We start from the raw sequence: 21,061 nt of genomic DNA on the forward strand, positions 1-21,061 counted from the left end.
TTAATTTTTTTATTGGGCCTTTAACAATCACGAAATTATCAAGGCAATTTTTGACAACTCGGGGGGGGGGGGGGTATAAATTCGGTGTTGAATGTTGATACTGTATTTAGAAAATCACAATTTTCTGAAATCTGAAATAATATATTGAGTGTATAGATTGTTCCAGGTACAGGAAAACAATAAATTGAGCCCACCCTTGGTACTGGTTGTTGTGACGTGACCAGAGTGTACCAGAACTGGCTGCCACTGTAGACTGTCCCGACTCCGACTGTACTGCTCCGTGCAACTCCACCGACCGCCACCACTTCGCCCCGCGCCACTCTTCTGTACTGTTCCGCCTTGCTCTGTGTTCTGTTCTCTTCTATCCTGCTCACTGCTCAGTTCGCCTACAGTCTTACAGTGAGCAACATGGCCGTCCCAATCCTGCTCTCGAGCCTCGCCCTCCTGGCTCTAAGCGCCACCGCCTTCGCCGCCGCCCCCATGACGCAAGTAAGTGTTTTGGGATCCTCGTAGTTCGTAATATTTGAAAAATCCCGCTCTTGCAGAACACTCTCTCTCAATTTCACAGTACAAAAGCAGTAAAGAATTCCGCATATGTTTTGTTTTAGTTTTGGACATAGGTACTTTATGTATAATACTTTTTTGTGTCTAAAGTTCTTTTATTTATAATACATGTAAAAGGAGGGGAGGGGTGTTCTCTACAGATAAGAATGGAATTTTAAAGTTTTTTTTGACAAGTTTACCCAACCGTTGCGTTTATGTGACCACATTGAGGATGAATATTCATGGTTATTATTTAATAATACAAAATTTGTCATTGATATATTACACGTTTAAATACGGTAGGTTGTTGAAAACACTTTGTATAAGCCTATCTTGATTGATAGTCATTTTATCCTTTTACTTATACCGCCCTCCTCGGTTCAGTAGTAAAACATAAGAAATGACAATACCATTTCACTGTTGTATGTTCTGAAATATAGATCTACCACTCGCATTTCAATACTGTATTTTTATCAACGTAATATACGTAATAAATTTTGCTATTTATTGTACTATGGATTAATTAAACATTATTGAAATAGGGGATTTTTGAAATCGCTCTTTCTTGGTCTCTTGTGGTACTCAATAGGTATAGGCTATACATCACGAGAATTCAGAATTGTTGAATGTAAGGAATGGTTGATATAGGAGCTAATGGTCGACACTATCATTTCCTTTCTATTGAAATTTGATATCTGTATTTTACTGATGTCACTCAAGAGCAAAATCTACGTGTTTCGCTTCTTCGTTTTTTCCTGTACACTGTAGTATTTTTGAGTTTAAACTATTAATAAACTATACTTTTCAAGAAATGCTCGATTTAGGTTATTAAAACATCTACTATACTCGCCAGTATGTTCTTGATCAATAGTATTTAGAATAAAATAAACATAAAAATTAAATCTCAAAATGATAATTACTAATGCATTTCTGTATTTTATTTTAATATCATCATAATCCATAGGGACTCATCAAAAGTTAAAGCATTTCTAGAACACGTCTAGCAATGTGATATAAATTTACAGTTTCATCGCGTTTCTCACATTGTGTTTGAACCATATCAAGTTCATAAAATACTAATGTATCGCATAAAAATGCACTTGCATTTGTAGTGCCTGTTTCAATTACCAGCGGACATTTCAGATTTTAACACAGCAGTGTTAATGTTTTGTTGATATTACAATTGTGTTCAATTTTTGCATCTCCGTATTTACTTTTGAAATCTGAACTGATTCTGTTGTTATGTATGAGCGTTAGCTACACATGCGAGCAGAAGAAACACACACACACACACACACACACACACACACACACACACACACACACACACACACACACTGCACGTTTTCTTATTATTTCGTCGAAACAACATTTGTTAAAATTAGTGTTTGGGATCCCAATAGGACATATAAAAACAAAATGTTTTGCTAACAAAAAGAGACAGTTGCTCACTATATTTCAAAACAAACTGCAAAATGTATTGTAAAGCCGTTTTGTAACAAAAACGGCCGATTGTATAAAAAAATGTAACATTTTATTAAATGTTAAGGAAGCTCCTAATTAAAAAATGCCGTTTATCTTTGTATTCAATGGCGGACAATAAATCAAGGGAACTAATAAACAATTCATGTAATATCAATCAGGAGAAACTATTTTGTATGAGCCGTGTTTGTGAAATGGGAATTTTTTAAATTGTTTGGCTCAAAACAGTAGTCTATTGTTTTAGTTTAACCTGGTTCTCATGGGGCGAAAGTCAAACCGGTTGAATTGGGAGATTACTCCATATTGATAATAATAAAAAGAATATTTAAATTTTACAAATCTTTATGGTAGACCCTCACAAACCATTCTTAGCATCATATGACTGCTAAGGTTCCGTAACCTGTTTTAGTGTTAAAAGAGAAAATAATAATGAACTTTGAACTGTATCTGATTTACTAGTATCATGATTGTATCTCAGTAAAAAGTAGGCTAAGATATTCTTAGTTTTATAATATCAGTATTATATCAAATATTCATCAAGAATTGTGTTTGTAATTTTGTAAAAGGACTTTGATAGGTCAAATCAAACGCTCACGTTTTGTACTTTGGGCTTGTCATTTAATCAAGGTGTTATCGATTTTGGGTATGGAGAATAAGTTTTTATGGTCAATTTCAAAGCAATTTAAAATAGCTTCCCCGAATGTAGAAAATTTGCATAAAACTTGTTTTTATCACTCCACGTGAAATTACAGGCATTTACAAAAAAATATGAGTTATAGACTTTATTCATAGGATTAACATTTACATGACCTATAGATTCAGGGACAGATATGTTTTTATTCCTTTATGATTTAATCACATTATATTTTTTGATGAAGTATAATTTAAGAAAATGACATTTTTCTTTAAAAAATTATTTTTTTTACAAATAAAAAATATTTAACTCCCTGAAACGATAACTCATGTACATGCTATAAACATATCACAGTTTTAATTTCAGCCGTTTCCATTTGGCTCTGAACACAAAATGTTTAAATTTCATATTTTAATGGCTTTTATTTCTCGTAGTAATCAAAATAATTGCTTCTACTTCTCTAAATTCAGATATATTCTCTTAAAAGACTATGAGTTTAACATTAAAACATATTTTCACTCCAAACCGATTGTATCACCTTACCCTACTCCCCTTTTGAATATTATTGTTGGCTTATAATACACTTATATAACCTAGTTTTATTTTCATATTTGCTACCTGTGGGGTTATGAGCACAATATTTTAATGGCATTTATCAAAACAAAACAATGTATTTCCAACTAGTTTTTAATAGAATCTTAAAAATTAAACAAATTATGTCATTGAACTGGCATTATCGAACGTATTCAACTAGACTGCATCATATGATTTACATCCATGTTTTTATTACATAAGTAGCATAGTGGCACGTTTAAAGTTAGACTAATTGTTGGAGAAAATTTCTGTTTATTGGGGGGTTTTTGATTTGTGCCTCCTACAGCAGTCTCCTGCCAAATGAGACGTAATGACACGAAATGGTTGCTTGTAGGAAAACAGAACCTTGGTAGTGGAAAAATTCAGCGTAGTTGTGTATTTTCAGAAGCCAGCAGAATTAGGGCAGAGGATACGTGTATAAGGCGCCAAAGTAGCCAAGTTGTGTACCGGTCGTGATTCCCAGCACACCACTCGCTCGTATAAGTCACTTGTGAAAGTAGCTCGCGGGCCGGCCGGCTTTCTCCCGGGGTTCGACCGGTTCTTGCCGCTGCGCTGCTTTGCAAAAAGTCAGCACCCAGATTAACCCTCTTTATTTAATTTTTGAAAGTAACTGCATGACTGCTGTTGCTGCTACTTAGGTTGTGTAGAGTCGTTCAGATATAAAATAAATCCATAAAATCCATAAAAGATTGAAAAAGATGCATTATTGTAATTATCATCTTATCAAACAAAAGATATATACACGATATTAAGTTCTTGTATTGGGTTAAAAATGACACCCCCACATTCCGTTTTGTGACATTTTCATCGAGACTTGTCGAGGCCATACGTTTAAGCCTTCGAATTAGCCTTCGAAGCCTTCGAAGCGCGCATGATGACATGATTTAGAGCTCTTCTTCATTCATGCTAGTTAATATATCATACCCGGCACTTTGCTCGTTTTCGAGCTAGATGCCTTGAAATAGATATTGAGTATATTAAAAATTACATTTCAGGATGCGCTTGATAAAAATGCTAAATCACGGGCGTATTCAGGAGGGAGCCGAGTTCCTCCAAGCAACTGACGTAGAAAAATACCTTTAACTAGGTTATAATATAAACCTTTTCTAAAAACTTGAAAATTAAATACATTCCTGCATGCCGATAGCATTGTAGAGAATATGTTATTGAACAATTTCAAGAACTATAACTAAAATAAATATGTGCTACAGAAAATGGCAATTTTCATCGCTTACTTCCGCAGGACGAAACTCTTGGCACTGGTAATTCAGCGGCATATTGTAATACTTTATCGGAGCATTTGAATCCACTCGTAAAGGTGTGAGATTAGGAATGTGTATTAATTCTACAGTACAGAGATTAGGATGATGGTTTTTGCCGCCACCGCTAAACTCAAATTCTGAATACGCTACTGTACCTAATTGTGTGAAATATTAATACTCATACTATATAATGGTTTTTATTTAATATGTTATGGCATACGTGACATGGTTCGTGTAAGTGTGTGCACAAACACAAAACGTGCGATATCGGAGGTTATTGGTGCACGTTGTCGGCACGTTCCAGTATAAACACAGCGTCGCTAGAAACTTATCATTTTTCACTTCAATCTGCCTACTGGATTAATCTTCTCTGTTTCATGGAATTAACGTCTGTGTGTTCCCACTGTATTACAGACAGTTGTATGTGATCTGTACAGAGTGTCCTAAATCACCATCCGCTGTTTGCTTTAGGAATATTAGGCTTCAACAATTAAAAAGGCCAATATTTTGTATTGGTATAAATTAAAGAATTTGATACACTACTTCTAAATAGGTCATAATAATCATCCATACATGTACCAAGTTTGGTTCTTTTATGCCTCTAGAGGTCAATAAGACTTTACATTTTGTAAAGGTAAATCAAATGAATTGAAATGAAAAATGTCTTTATTGAATACAACGTAAAACATATATTCAATTGGCGAGGTTAGGACTATTAAGTCCTATCTTACACCTAACCATAAATTAATAAACTATACTATTAGTGTAAAATAAGAGCCACAATATAGTCTACATTATTTTCTATTTTACAATCTAAAATTATAATCTATATTTATATAAAGTAATAAAATCAAATGAAGGTTCTCTACGAAACTGAAAATAAATAAATAATATAAAACTTACAAGGAAATTAACAGACATTCACCCATCACCATTTATACAAAGCCATCGTCCCATACCATATGCCACGATATCGTCAACCCGACGAGGCCCGAAACACCCCCCTTAAGCACCCTCCGAAACCGCTCCCGACTACGAATACCTCTGATATGATCCGGGAGAATATTCCATGAGATAAAGATATCCATGAGTTCATATTAAAACATATATTCACAGGAAATGTCTGGCTTATTTTCATCAATACAATCATATCCAAGTATTCGAACACGACACAATATATGTATAAAAATGCGTCGACTAAGTAAATAGTATATTTTGATATTTGTTTGTTTTTTTTTAATTAATACCAACGTCGACAACATTAAAAAAATTGGACGTGTAAGAAATATACGTTTCAAAGTATATGAGATTTGTTGTAACAATTTGAAGGCAATTTAAGGTAATAATAATAGTTAAGGATTAACATTGTTCTTATTTTCAAATATTCCGGATTGATAAAATGAAAATAATACATTTTTAAGTGGTTTTGAATATTTAAAAAATAAGTATATTTTTGTTACGTTTGTCACTGATATTAAAATCATATCAGAAGTAAATTTTGTAAAAAACAGAGCAGAATGATTAATTATCATTAATGAAAATGTGTTGGCTTTATGACTAACGGTTATTTTGTGTTGACGTGTCATCGCCCTGTTGTCACCATGGGCGATGATAGCGTATCTTCTCGGAGTAGCTTAATGGGCAGTGTAATTCCTATTACGATCTTAGATTGCTTAATGTAATAGCGGGTTTCCCGTATAGTTAGCGATGTTTGCGTCACACTTCTAGAGCTATTGAATAGTTCAGTAGGATCAATTGTCCATATATACCACATTAGATTACACATATATACCTTTGTAATATCAGGTGATTATTTTGGAATTAAAAACTTTAGCCCTTGGAGAGACTGGTGACTTATTTTCGAAACTTAAATGAAATTTATTTATTTATGTATAAACAAGATTGTTTGGAAAGATATAGTATAGAAAAACACAAATGTTTTTACTAAATTTGCCGGTTAATTTGTTGTATAAAAACATTTTATAAACCAAATACACTATATGATATGTGTCGTGCCAATATATGAAATCGAGTTGTCAGTTCGTCGATACGGATTAGTTTCCGCACCCGATTTGACCTAGGTATGTGGTGAAGTAAATGCCTCCTTATGATGGTGCCCTTTATCCTGAGAAAAGGTCAGTGGTCAACAGGCCAGTGAATGAGTGAATGAGAGACCACAGTACAACATATTGTTACTGATTCAATTCTTTATATTACTTTTGGCGGCTTTCTTACCTTAAAACCTCTCAAGTACCTCCCTTCTCGGTAGTCAGTGGATGGATTACAGTCATGATAGACGAGTGTCGGTGGCGTCCAGCGCGACATTGCGGAGTGGACAGTATGCAGATGTTGGTGTGGGTGTACACTATAGAGCTGACACCTACTTCTACAACCACACGGCCAGTCCGAGTAGTCTGTCCTTGTCAGCGTCTGGTCTAGGATCGCTCCTGCTTTTGCGAGTGCAGCAATTGGCTGGCAGAAAACATATAGAGTACTAAGAACTGGGAACAGACGGACAGTCAGCACTGCCACAACCATGGTCTACTTCTACAACCACACGGCCAGTCCGAGTAGTCTGTCCTTGTCAGCGTCTGGTCTAGGATCGCTCCTGCTTTTGCGAGTGCAGCAATTGACTGGCAGAAAACATATAGAGTACTAAGAACTGGGAACAGACGGACAGTCAGCACTGTCACAACCATGGTCTACTTCTACAACCACACGGCCAGTCCGAGTAGTCTGTCCTTGTCAGCGTCTGGTCTAGGATCGCTCCTGCTTTTGCGAGTGCAGCAATTGACTGGCAGAAAATTGAGTACTAAGAACTGGAGATAGACACGCAGTCAGCATTGCCACAGCCATGGTCTACTTCTACACTACACGGCCAGTTCCAGAAGTCTGTCCTTGTCAGCGTCTGGTCGAGCAACGCTCTTGCTTCAGGGAGTGCAGCAATTGGGTGGCAGATGACAGGTCGTGTACGAGGAACTAGGGACAGCAATAGCCTACTTATACTACAACACAGCCAGTTCCAGTAGTCTGTCCTTGTCAGAGTCTGGTCTAGCAACGTTTCTGCTTCAGCTAGTGCAGCTATTGGGTGGCAGATGACAGGTTGTGTACGAGGAACTAGGGACAGCAATAGCCTACTTATACTACAACACAGCCAGTTCCAGTAGTCTGTCCTTGTCAGTCTGGTCTAGCAACGTTTCTGCTTCAGCTAGTGCAGCTATTGGGTGGCAGATGACAGGTTGTGTACGAGGAACTAGGGACAGCCATAGCCTACTTATACAACCACACAGCCAGTTCCAGTAGTCTGTCTTTGTCAGTCTGGTCTAGCAACGTTTCTGCTTCAGCTAGTGCAGCTATTGGGTGGCAGATGACAGGTTGTGTACGAGGAACTAGGGACAGCAATAGCCTACTTATACTACAACACAGCCAGTTCCAGTAGTCTGTCTTTGTCAGTCTGGTCTAGCAACGTTTCTGCTTCAGCTAGTGCAGCTATTGGGTGGCAGATGACAGGTCGTGTACGAGGAACTAGGGACAGCAATAGCCTACTTATACTACAACACAGCCAGTTCCAGTAGTCTGTCTTTGTCAGAGTCTGGTCTAGCAACGTTTCTGCTTCAGCTAGTGCAGCTATTGGGTGGCAGATGACAGGTTGTGTACGAGGAACTAGGGACAGCCATAGCCTACTTATACTACAACACAGCCAGTTCCAGTAGTCTGTCCTTGTCAGAGTCTGGTCTAGCAACGTTTCTGCTTCAGCTAGTGCAGCTATTGGGTGGCATATGACAGGTTGTGTACGAGGAACTAGGGACAGCCATAGCCTACTTATACAACCACACAGCCAATTCCAGTAGTCTGTCTTTGTCAGTCTGGTCTAGCAACGTTTCTGCTTCAGCTAGTGCAGCACCGCCGTGCTATGCTGCCAGATAACAGATACTGCACTAGGAACAGGGGGCATACAGTACTCTCAGTCAGCATTGCCACAGCGACAGCAGCTACCGTGAGTCAGTCATGCCAAATGCCACGTCACAACCGGTTCCAACCGTCCTAACCGGATGTAGCCGCATCGACAGTGTGGTCTCGATCGAGCCTTCCTGGATTTTAAAGTTTTACTTTTTTATGCACAACCGATCGACTAGAGCGCTTACTATACTCGTGCCTGGTCCTGACTATACACGAAAGTAGCAGTGAGTAACGAGACCTTCTGACTGCTCAATTTGTTGCCTAGTGGTTTTATACGACTAGGGAGTTCTTTAGTCACAGAGTAATTAATTATATTTTTTAATAGTCTATTGTTTTGTCATTAAGATGGTTAGGCATCGATGTTTAATGATGATGTTATAGCTTACTAAAATCAATAAAAATCGTGCGTTTCTTTACCCCCTTCCTGTATAAATTAGAGATACAGATTCCTTTTCTCCCGGAAGCTGTACTAAAATACTAATTACTTAGTAGTACTACGGTAAACGATATTCTAGAATCGGCTGAACAACTTGAGGGTTCTTTCTTTACTAATTAATAATTTGTGTAGCATCACAATTAAAGGATCCTTTTTTAGACACAGAAGCACTACATGGAAGCAAAACCAGTATTTATACTTTATATCGTTGGGATTAGATATTGTTTTTGATAATGAATTAAATGGAAAATATGTATTAAGTAGTACATTGTTTATATTATGATGAAAAATAGTTCACCTCATATTACCCTATGCAAACCGCTTCTTCACACACATATCTCGGTATGAGTTACTTCACATTAAGTATATTTTTTAATATATATTTATATAACGTATAGGCTAGTTTATTCTTTAATTTGAACTAAATTTGGGGGAATATTTATTTGATATCAAAAGAAGTGCTATATTAATGAATGTAAAACTTTTTTCTCTGAGCTATGTGAGTTTCGGAACGCACTAGTTTTCATTTGTTTTACTGATAATATCAAATAAGTGCAATCTGTATTGTTATGATGATAAAACCCGCAACCTCTCAGTTAGCAATGGTGACTTATCCATTAGTAAAAAAGTATAAGTAAACTAATTTGAGGAAGTATCACACTAATTTGATCACAATTAAAAAAGATGTCAACCCTAGTGTTGACTGCAATACGTAATTGGACGATAGGCCTACTACCTATAGCTCCTTTGGATCTAAACATAGATTATGTTAATTTATAACTCAGGGTTTTGCTCAAATTAAAATACTGTTTCCGGTACGAAACGACGAAAAGCTCAGAAGGCCAATTGTAATCCCAAAATAAAACAACAAAAGTATTCAGAGTTACGTGTGTAAAAATGTATTATGTTGAGCTTAGCACCTTTGTATTAATTATTCAATACAAATTGTAAAGACGTATTTATTGTCTGTTACCGTAATTGTATCGTATTAATTTTTTAAATAAGAGTTTCTAATTTTGTGTTGTTGTACACAATATTATTCTCGAAATTGCTCCAGAAAAATCCAGATCTAACAAGAAATATAAACGTACTATGATTTTTATGGTTTAAAACACTAATATATTTTTTGTGTGTATTGGTGGTGCGAAATTGGCTCACCACTGCCCTGGTCGGAATTTTTGTAAACTTTCGTGATTCAATAGAAAATAGTAATCTTTTAAAGGTGTGTGACGTTTTTACATCCGCTGCTGCCTTCGTCTGGTGAAGGCAGCCTGCCTGTAAATGCCCAGGATAAAATTACCGATTAGGTCAAATTACACAAAAACCATAATCTCCCCTCGCATGTAAAACTTGTTTTATTCAAGTAGGAACTCCATCTCAACCTCGTTCTTAATACGGTACTAGAATTATTACAATCTATATTATGTCTTCATAATTTCTGTTAGTTATAGACTTTTTGTTCAATTCTGGATTATTTCTCTTTTGTGTTGCAGAGTTTTTTACAAACTAATCTCATATCACGCTAATAAAACTATGGTTGAGGTTTCAAAACAAATATCTTATTTAGCATACAATTTCCAATAGTTCAATACTACGACGTTATTGTTAGTTAACGATACGTATTCCTTCAGTACCAAAGTATAAAAATCGCTCTTTTAGTCGTTGATAGACTATAGTCAATACTGTACAAAAACAATATGTACGTTTCATTGCAATCGTCCTATCTAATCTATTGCTATAAGCAAACATACGCCTTGTCTTCCTTGGGAGCACATTCATTCTTTAGTGTTGAGTAAAATTCAAGAGTGATGGAAAGAACTCAAAACAATTACATAAGATGTAAAATTCTATAGCAAACTAGCATGTAAGGTACCTTGTACCAAATCATCAGAGAATCCCAGGTTAGACCTAGACCTAAATTTAATCCTAAGAACTTTACGGATTGCTAACTCTAAAAGAGGACAATCCAATTAGATAAAAGGATTAAGTTTTTAAGATTTTTAAAATTCCAGAATGTCGAATTTGTCAAAAAACTTGTTTTGTACTCAAGAATATTTTTAATAGCCTTTACTAAGACTGGCAACACAGTTATAGGATGAACATCCTGAAGACTAGCGTTACTTCTGTAGTATTTAAAGAATTTCGAAATTGGCATTGGCAGAATTATTCACCACGCAATCAACAGTCTCAAGGTGCACTTGCAATAACGCTTGATTAATTATTTCATTGATATTATAGATGTTGCATGACGCTTGGGTGATTCAGTCCTTGGATTGTATATACCAGCTCCGACCAAAACGTTGGCTATCTCATACCATACGTTGGTCATCGTATCTTGCTCTCCACAAGTATTTGGGAAAGTGCATAATTCTTTACAATCAAACTTGGAAAGATCTACCTTGGGAAATGTTTTTTGGGATTCTTGAGCTATTTATGTTAGCTGTATAACTTTGCCTTTAGATGTAAAGGAGTTTATGTCACAATACAAAATCCACTTACTACTTTCGTACTTAAACGAGATGAAAAGTAGAACAGTATTAAGATAAGTCCGAAGAATAAAGTTCATGAATTAAAAACGAATGTTTTACTCTGTTATTTTTTGCAGTATGATTTGTTCTATTCTCAACATAACAGTTTTGTATTGAAAAATGAATATATATATATATATATATATTCATTTTTCAATATATATATATATATAGTACCTACAGAATTTTCTCCAACACGTGTGGATACAGCAAATCACCAAGGAAAATATAGGGGAGAAATGGAACAATTTTAGATTATGAGGCAAAGCCTGTAGAAATTGCAATCCATTTAAATGTGAGACTAGGAAGTAATTTGTTTGTTATGCCTGTGGATTTGTAAAATATGAATATTTCCTTGATCTACAGCTAATAAACCATACGAAAATATTAAATAAAACTTTCGGATGGGACATCTTCCCGCATACACTCGTCATACGTAACGGAAAATCACTGTTAATCATACGGTGAATCACCAACCTGACGCGGGATTCGTATCCTCGGTGGGTGTGGTTTTCCCCATCATGTGGCGCCAATCGCTATCGTGCTTGGGTGATCACCCCTTTCTCTACAACACACTATAATAAACTGTAACACAATACGTGGCTGTGAATTTACTACGCACACTCACAATAACACTTTACTGCTTCACGTGCTTGAACACTATAAGTAGTTTCTTTTATTTAATAAAAAGCCCACACAAATGCAAATAACAGACTTATGTAGAAGTCGTAAAACAGTCTATAATACTCTTTAACGACTTAATCGTTAAACCTAACTTTTATTTACGCTCTAAGACAGTAACAGTTTATTCTCATTGCACTTGTTCTGTGGTGAACTCTCTCTAATAGATAAGTAGTGATATTTTTCAAATATATGTAAAGTAAAAATATTTTGTAAATAACTATCAAACAATTGAGAAACGGTCCTTATATCTCTATCGAGGATGGGATTATGGGTTGTTTAAGATTGCTTCAATTTAAAGGCTTTTCTTTGTTTAATACAAAACTCAGATTTGGAAGATACATTTTCATGTAATGGCTGTGCTATGGGACTTTCTTCTCGGCTATGCCGATCCTTTCTTTTAACTGTCAGATAATTTATACAAAGGTCACAGTTTTTATTAGTTGATTTTTAAAATTATATATACTAAAAAGTGTTTTTTAAAGTAATTTTTACTTAAATCCTCTAATCTTACTGCCTTTCCTATACTACATAGAAATGGACTAATCCAACAATTGAATTTAGTCGCTCATAAAAGTCAGCACTTTTCCACGCCATCGTTTTTTAACACTAAACTAAGAAACAAACCAAAAAATTGTTAAATAGCTAATGTTATTAGTGATTTATATACTTTTTTTACCTAGGGAGAGGGAACCTCATCAGAACTTCTGCATTCCTTTATTTGTATAAACAGTAAATATATACAGGATTTTTTATAAAATAATGCTGCAGTTTCAACTCACTGTGTATAAAACTGTTATGAGGTAAATACAAATTTTCATATTCGTACCAATTCATCCAGCAGCTTAAAGAGTTTTGTTGACATATATTAAAACCGCTGCAATGATTGATAATCCCATTCTTTGAAACAAACTTTATGGTTGTGGTTTCTTTTCAACCCATCTATTCTAAATTACGAAAAAGCTGTTAGTGACTTTAGCGCAGCGGTATTTTAGAAGAACATTTAATAAAGCTTCATCTCACAGAAATAACATAGTGCATTGGGATAAGCATTCACAAATACTGGATCACTTAAAAAGCCTGATAGACCACCAATTTTAATCTAAGCAGTTGAAAAGATAAGTCTATATTGTATTAGAAGTCCCCAGAACGCTCTCCCCATAGCGACTCTTGATCTCTTAAACTAAGAATACCAATAAGTACACTTTACAACATTTTTTCATCCTGAAGCTAACATATTATATTAAGTTACTTTGGTATTATTATTTGTAGGTCACTCCTGTCCCTTATCTATCATCAATCATTACTAGTAGTACCAAAATTAAAGTTAGCCTTCAGAAGCGCTCACGTGATATGAGCTTGAATTTTGTTACTATCTCGAGAGAAGTTTTTCTTTTTCGCCAAAAGTGCGAGGTGACACCGAAGGCACCACGAGCCCGCAAAGATGGCCATGGGATTTCCGATCAGTACTTTACCGACTCAGATCACTTGCCAGATCGTCCACGTGATCTGAAGTCGGAAATGTAAGTTCAGTTGGAGCGCCTCTACATTACTGAACCATTGTACGAGTAGTTTCCAAACAGGTGCTTAGGCAGAGGTGGCCCTACGACACGGCCTTCAAGGAGTCCTGACTTGACTCCACGTGATTGTTTCTCTGGAAACATGTTAAAAACAGTGTTCCCAAAAATTTTCAATTTGGCTCATCTGTGAGAAAACATTGGACACGCTATATCCACTGTGTTAAGAAAAAAGTACAACGTGTGGGTTGAAATAGACCATGTTCTGGACGACAGTAGAGCACCATATTGAAGCCATAGAGCACCACTTTAATATATAAGTGGTTTTATTGTAACTCGTATCGTTTTATTTCTCTTTTCGCACCATTATTTTATGTAAACCCTGTGTACACTGTTTGCACAAAATGTTATTTGGACTGGACGAACCACTAAATTGTGTAATAAAATAACACAAATCAGAAAGCTATTATAATGGTAGACGCAGCAGCGATAGCCATGATAAACACGAGGACATAGTGTGTTTATACTCAGCCAGGAAATGTCGACTACACACTGGTGAAGGACATTGTTATTGTTGCAACCATCCAGTTTTGCATTGTTGATTATTCTATTCTTGCGTCACGCGCCGCTGTTTCTCATCGCATTTCTCTATCACAAGTTAATTGGAAATGGTTGTTTTAAAAAATTCAACACAATACGGAGGCTTGGTTGCAGGAGATCCGCCAAACGTGGTCTGTATTTTTTTTAAATCCGAGGGTGAATACGTTTTAATTGCGTTCTTGTTTCATGTTGAAAATATTTTAAATTCAATAATAATCTCTAGGCTCCCATTACTTTTGTTCAAGGAGTTCGAAACCGTTTTATGTGCTTTCTGAAACCTTTTTGTGTGCTTTCTGGAAATGGACTTGAAGGACCTGACAACGTCCAAGAAGTTTGTTTTTATATAAGATATTTTTAACTTTCGCTTTTATTTTCGATGGAAGAAAATTTAATTAATGGTCTTATACAAAGCTGTTTTAGTAGAAAAAAATACTCAGAAAGACTTCTAGTAATTTTCAAAATCTACATTGTTAATTCACATAACAAGAGTTAACCAAGGAAAATGTGTTACCTTTGGAGCCATGAGGACGGATTTATTGATACATAAAGTATAACAAAAATTGGTATATACATTCTATGACTTTAACTTTAACTCTCCTAGAGTCCTTAATTGAGTAAATTATTTCTTAATCTGTTAATTGTTATTTTTTTATTGATCACGCACAAAAAGAAAAACTCACAAAAGAAAACACAAAAAGAAAGTGAAATTTTTAATTTGGACTATATTTGAGCAATTACAAAATTATCTGAACAGTTGTGCTCTGAACTTTCATGGTTCGGACTATTCCTAAAATTGAAATACAAGTTTGATTTACAATGATTAACTATTGACATGTTTAAGATATGATTATCGTAGCTAGAACAAAACTACCTCAATTAATTACTCATCATACTAATCCTTTCTTTGTGTTTGCCTCGAAATACGTATTTGAGCATGTCGGCGTCACATGTGGTAATTGGCAGATATTAAAAATATATTTGTGGATCAGATTAGTTTAATATAATTAACTATGGGTTGACTAATTAATATAACAGGTAATTAAGCACAAATAATTACCGACAATTGACCACGTTTAGATGAGTAGTTCCAGTTGACCATCAGACTTCGGTTCCGCCAACACCTATTCTCGCGTTGCTATTTCCGTTTCCGTCAGTGGAAGCAATAAGCGCGCCCTCTCGTTACCATCGCTAACTAGAACAGCTAATGGCGTCTTTGTTGTTATTGTTGACTTTCCTTCACCTTAACACCTGAAATCCTTTTGATAAATTTGATCCAGTTTATAAAATTATTTATCGTATTATATAAATGTGTAAATATGTTCGGTTATAGAGTGAAGTACGTGTAAATTCTTTCTTGTGAATATAATACTTCAATTATGTGAACAATGAATTGTTAGTCCGTGTTTGGAAGCTGCAAAGCAGGAGCCAATTTCTTCTTCCACATTGTGTAGAATAATCCATAATATATTAGAATGGATTATCCTTAAAATTAGCATAGATGGACATCATATTTATATGGTTACAACTTGTAACAGAGACCAGTCTTTATTGCCTCAGGTTACAAATTCATTTCCTATACTACTCGCCTGCGTTTCATGTATACACGAATTGAACTAAAATTGGTACGCTTGTTTCTGGAATAAATGTAACTGCAGGACAATATTAGCACTCATTAGCCGAAGGGTGGAGATTCGGGCCAAGAACGTTGTTCGTACTATCTTATTCTGCACGTCTTATGGTTATAGATGAATTGAATTACACCTGCATGAGAATGAACATAGTCTATATTGCATTACTATTTCGTCCATATCTTTACGTTTGTACTAGTTAAGCGTGTGTAACCTTAGGGTCAAACCAATAGTCTACTAATTTACAAGTTCTGAATCTTCCCACTAAACTTCCAGATGTTATGTTTATAAATTAAGTTAAAAGTTGAATAAGGACTAAATTAGGTTCTACATCAAAGTAAACAATAAATTATGGTTGCGGTGCTTGATCAAATATAAGTGGCGTAATATTCTTACTTATTTTTTGTATTCAAATTTTCCGGATTAGCGCCTCAAAATTAGTACTAAATACGTTGAAACATTAATTTATTTTTCATGTTTTAAGGGTTTTCTAGTTCCTAAGGAAATATTTTTGAGAATAAAATGTAAGAAAAAATTAATTATTTGACCTTTAGAAGTTTGTCGCATAAGTTAAGGTAGGTAGTTAGCTATCGTAAGGATTAAGATATGTATTCTGGTTGTTAATTACATCGTGAGATTAGTTGAAAAATGAACTGATTTTAATTCCGTATCACGAAATGTAGGCTACTGTCACTGCCGCTATAATTATGTCACTAGATAAGATTTAAACTAAAAAAACGCAAAAATAACCCAAGTCCGTGCAATCAATACATAGGTTTCATCGACGTGACAGTTACTCAGGTGTTTGGTGGTTTTTGATTCGGCTGTTAGGAAACTTAATAACAATATTTATTAAAATGTGTTGTTAACAGTAATTTTGATCGACCTGGAACACTGATAATTGTACAGTATCATTTTGAGAATGTGCATACAAAACATTACATAATTTATAACAAAATCCGAACTTTGTACATAACGTTTTTAATTATACATTTTGTTTACGTAGGTTGTCTGTGAGTGATGTATTCTCTTATTTATTTAATACGGTCGTTAATTTTAACGTTACTATCGTTTAACTGTAAAGTACAACATTTCCCCCTAAACGTAGTCAACATCAAGTACGGTACCTGACATTTTTTAACTCGATAGTAGAACCATCTTTAGTCAATGCTGTCAATAAAACATTGCTAATACAGGATGACTTAAAGAAGGGATATGACCTTTGCTTAATAGATTAATGAGTTAATTGCTATTATCTAAGGTCAATGGAGAAACGTTATAAATAATCAGGAAAATGATAAAAAAGCTGATAGGCTGTAATAAAAAGCAATATTAATCGCTGTTTGGTCATATAATAATGAAAAAACTTAGGTTAGACTCATGATCCGACCGGTAATCCATCAACTAGTTTTTAATATGAATTAAAACTTTCCAGACTTTAGTGTTTATTTTAATTTTTTATACGTTCAAATTCTGGTTTTGTGCATAGGAACCCAAAACAAGGATATAAATGCACAAACTACTTACCTACTATTCTTTATCCTGAATTGACGTAAGCTATACCAGAATCGTATGATGGTATGAACTTCAAAATGTGGTTATTTTAATCTTGTTACAAAGATAGACAGATCTTAAGTAACTGTTATTAATTGTATCTGTGAAACTAAGGGACTTAACGTTGACTTCGTAACACTTTGGCACAGGCATATCCGTATAGTCTGATTGAAGAGCGGACTATCGCTTGTCATATTCGGGTCCGATTGATCTTATTTAATCGATCAGTTAGTCAAATTTAGTTTGATTACGAGGTTTATGAGAGCTTCAAACGAGTAGGCTTATAGATTTTATATTTTCTTTCAACTGATATTTATTTAAATATTTGATTACAACAAATTATTCCTTGGTACTCTTCTCTGCACTAAGGATAATCCATCCATACACCATGAAGGTTGGAGCACAGAGTAACGTGTTAGTATATTGTCTACAATATGTTACTCTATGAGTGGACGCTTTCAAAATTTTAGAGCTATGCACGGTACTGGATCAAAAGACTTTACCATCAGTCCAATTGTCACTCAATTAGTTTTGTCCAAACAAACAATAGGGTCCAGTGACTCAAGTGTCTGTCGACTGATATCTAAACTTCCGGACCCTAAATCTCCCGCGCCACTTGTCTGGAGTGGACTATACGTCTGTACTTGTCATTCGATAGCTTATCTCCAGCACCCGTTGCTTATCTTAACAGCCGTGTTCCCATCTTGTATCTGTCGCGGCTATCACATCAGTTCCCATGTGACAGTGACGTGGCATGCCGGAGAAACGTTTTGAGGAGGACTGATAGTGTTTGTACACTGACAGAACTAATGGATAATGATGTTCAAAGTTTTGTTTGAAGAGTGAAATATGAAGTAGTACACCTTTTACATTAGGGGTGGAAAACATTACGAAATGTGCTTTGAACACTTTAGAAAAGGGGTACACATCCTGATATATTTATTTGCCTACACCCCTGGATCGTCGTTTCATGGAAAATCTAATGTTAAAGAAATGTTTACTAATTTAATTTTGAATATGTAAATTTACAGAAAAACGACTAAAGCTTTTTTACAGTTTTTCACGGTAGAGACCTTAAAACCCTGCAAGAAAACAACACGAACATCCACCCCTCAACTCAGTGATGAACTAAGTTTGTATTTCCTAGTGGTAGGGGTTGGTCTAAGATCATGGCTTCCTAAATTTCGAAGAAGCCTTTTTAATAAAAATAACCTCAGAGTAACTGTGGGTATACTGCAGGTTTGTAATCATAGGGAGTTCATATACGTGTACTATAATGGGGTCATCTGCCATAGATCCGCTTTGTGATTTTGGGGTTTCTAACTAGTCTAAGAGTACAAACTTATTATTAATATTTTGTACTACTTAAACTAACCAATATCTCGTTGTAGTACTTTTGTGGTCAGCACTTGTGGATCTAGCATTCTTCAGGAACGTTCTTGTGAGCTTTATATTTCGGTTTTGTTTGCTTTCATGAATTCGTTCTATCCAAAGTATGACTGAAATTGTCAATGTATGCCAGTGGGATATTGATTATTGAGTTATTATAACAGTCTTAAATACGGGAAAATTACTACATCTAGGTATTCAACTATCGATTGCTTATGCTTAATCATAATAGAATTTTGAATAATCTCTTTTGGAATTTGAACATATGTCATTATTATATACTTTGTGGAGTAAATATTTTCCTCCTCCAGCTTTCCTCTCTGGTTTCACTCGACCAGCTCTGGAGGAACAAGTCCCAGTTACCCGATCGTCGATTGCGTAACACCTGTGTAATGTCAGTGTTCGTATTCTACCGAGCGGCCAAGTAAGTGACTTCCTTGAAATTGCTCAGACAGTCTTGAATCTTGGCTTTCGTTCAAAAACAGGCTGCCAGGCAACAGCGTGAGATGCACTCACTGTTCAAGGACTTGAGTGCAGCATGTGTTCTTCACAAGTACTTGATTCAATTTCACGCCTAGTTGATTGAAGTTTATGCTTTTTTTATACAAAGTAAGGTTTTAGACAGTGAACACTGACAGTTAAAAAATATGCCTTGATGGACAATTTGTTTAAAAATAATATGAAGATTATTGCATAGACCAAACCAGACGTTTATTAGAATTTGTGACACCATATAATGATTTAAAATCATTTGTTAATAATGAACATGCTTTTTAACATGCTGACTGCGGCATGCGCCACAGTGTGTGTTACTTGTTAGAACTAGTCATGATCACTCACTTAGTAGTGAAGGTGTTACCATCAACAAGAAGTGCATTGAGTTAGTATTTTATAACCAGCTGACTAGATCCATCACGATTAACTGAGTCATTTAAGTATGAATACTTTAGAAAGTGCTTTCTATATTATTATTGTGTTATTTAATTTAACCACAGACGCCAAACTGTTTCTAAGTAAACAGAAATGCGGTAGAATGTTTTTAGAAAATATACTCTTGTATTTATTTAACCGGGGTAGAATAAAATAGGTTTTGTATGGTATCATGGCCTGTAAAGTTCAAATGAGAAATTTTTAATTAATTGTCGAGTATAAGAATTATATCTTAAGTGGAGAAGATCCATTCCATCTAAAGTTATTTCTGTATAAGATTTCTAAATATGTTTCTTTTAGCAATACTGTAATGCCCGCATTTTCTTCTAATCTCCCTATTATATAATGAGTGAATTTGAAAGAGACTACTGGCACATAGGAAGAGACTATGTGTCTAAGCTGTCACCTGCTTGAGTGTGACCTCAGGTGGATTTCGCAGTCCCCAGATAATATTGTCAAATAATTGTGATAATAGGCGACCTTTAAAGGATACACGTACTATTTGGCAACACTGGCTGAAGACTGCAATCTAATTTCAGTATTAAGCTCACATAAAGGTTACAGTTGAAACATAGAGAGCCCGAAAATCATAGTCTAGCTATGAAGGAGAAGACACCACTAGCCAGCTCTGGGGGAGGAGGTGTACTAGGCAACACTTGAGGTGGCGAGCTTGCCTTAGGTCTCAAGTGTATAAGTTACAATTATAAAAAATAACACATGCAATAGGCCTGGTCAGGTTGTGCGTAGTTTGATCACATGGCTTCTAAATTTTGATCTCAAATCTCAAGCAAAGTTAGAGCAGTTATGGTATTTTATAGACGTTACTTTCTCATGTACCTGTATATATAATTATGTAGATACATATATTTGAGACCCTATACAGGTACATACTATACAGATAGTTAAAAATCAAACGATAACGCTAAAATTACCCTATTGTTTATGCTCTTTAATTTTCTGAAACTAAATCATAACAATATTTAAAGCGTTAAATTAAAACGTACCGAGTCAAGTTTTTTCTTTTAATTTCCTCAATCCTGATACACGGATAGGAGCTTTGATGATTTCGTTTACAATTAGTTTTAAAGATTGAAAATTTTGATAATATTTCAATAGTATGACTTGTTAGGTGCCCAATAAAATTGGTTTATACGTAATGGTTGGTTTTCGAAATGTAATAATTGTTAAAATCTGTGTCACTATAACACTTTCTGTGACGTTGCAAAAAGAAATGCTCCAATGGACAGTAGATGATTTCAGGGTTGACATAACGGCAAACAAGTTTATGTCAACAGATCAATACTGGTTACGTCAGAATAAAAA

The 21,061-nt window shown here is 35.2% G+C and overlaps 1 protein-coding gene across 1 annotated transcript in view; it reads left to right on the forward strand.

Annotated features, from left to right (window-relative positions):
- Window positions 1–253: 253 nt before the first annotated feature.
- Window positions 254–21,061, forward strand: part of LOC124368808 (GILT-like protein 1) — a 55,787-nt gene continuing 34,979 nt past the window's right edge. The window contains exon 1 of the mRNA XM_046826206.1: window positions 254–489. Within this exon, the coding sequence (XP_046682162.1) occupies window positions 409–489 (81 nt within the window). The 5' untranslated portion in view covers window positions 254–408. The remainder of the gene's footprint in view (window positions 490–21,061) is intronic.

Source organism: Homalodisca vitripennis, chromosome 1 (genome assembly GCF_021130785.1).
Source record: "Homalodisca vitripennis isolate AUS2020 chromosome 1, UT_GWSS_2.1, whole genome shotgun sequence".
Lineage (NCBI taxonomy): Eukaryota > Metazoa > Arthropoda > Insecta > Hemiptera > Cicadellidae > Homalodisca > Homalodisca vitripennis.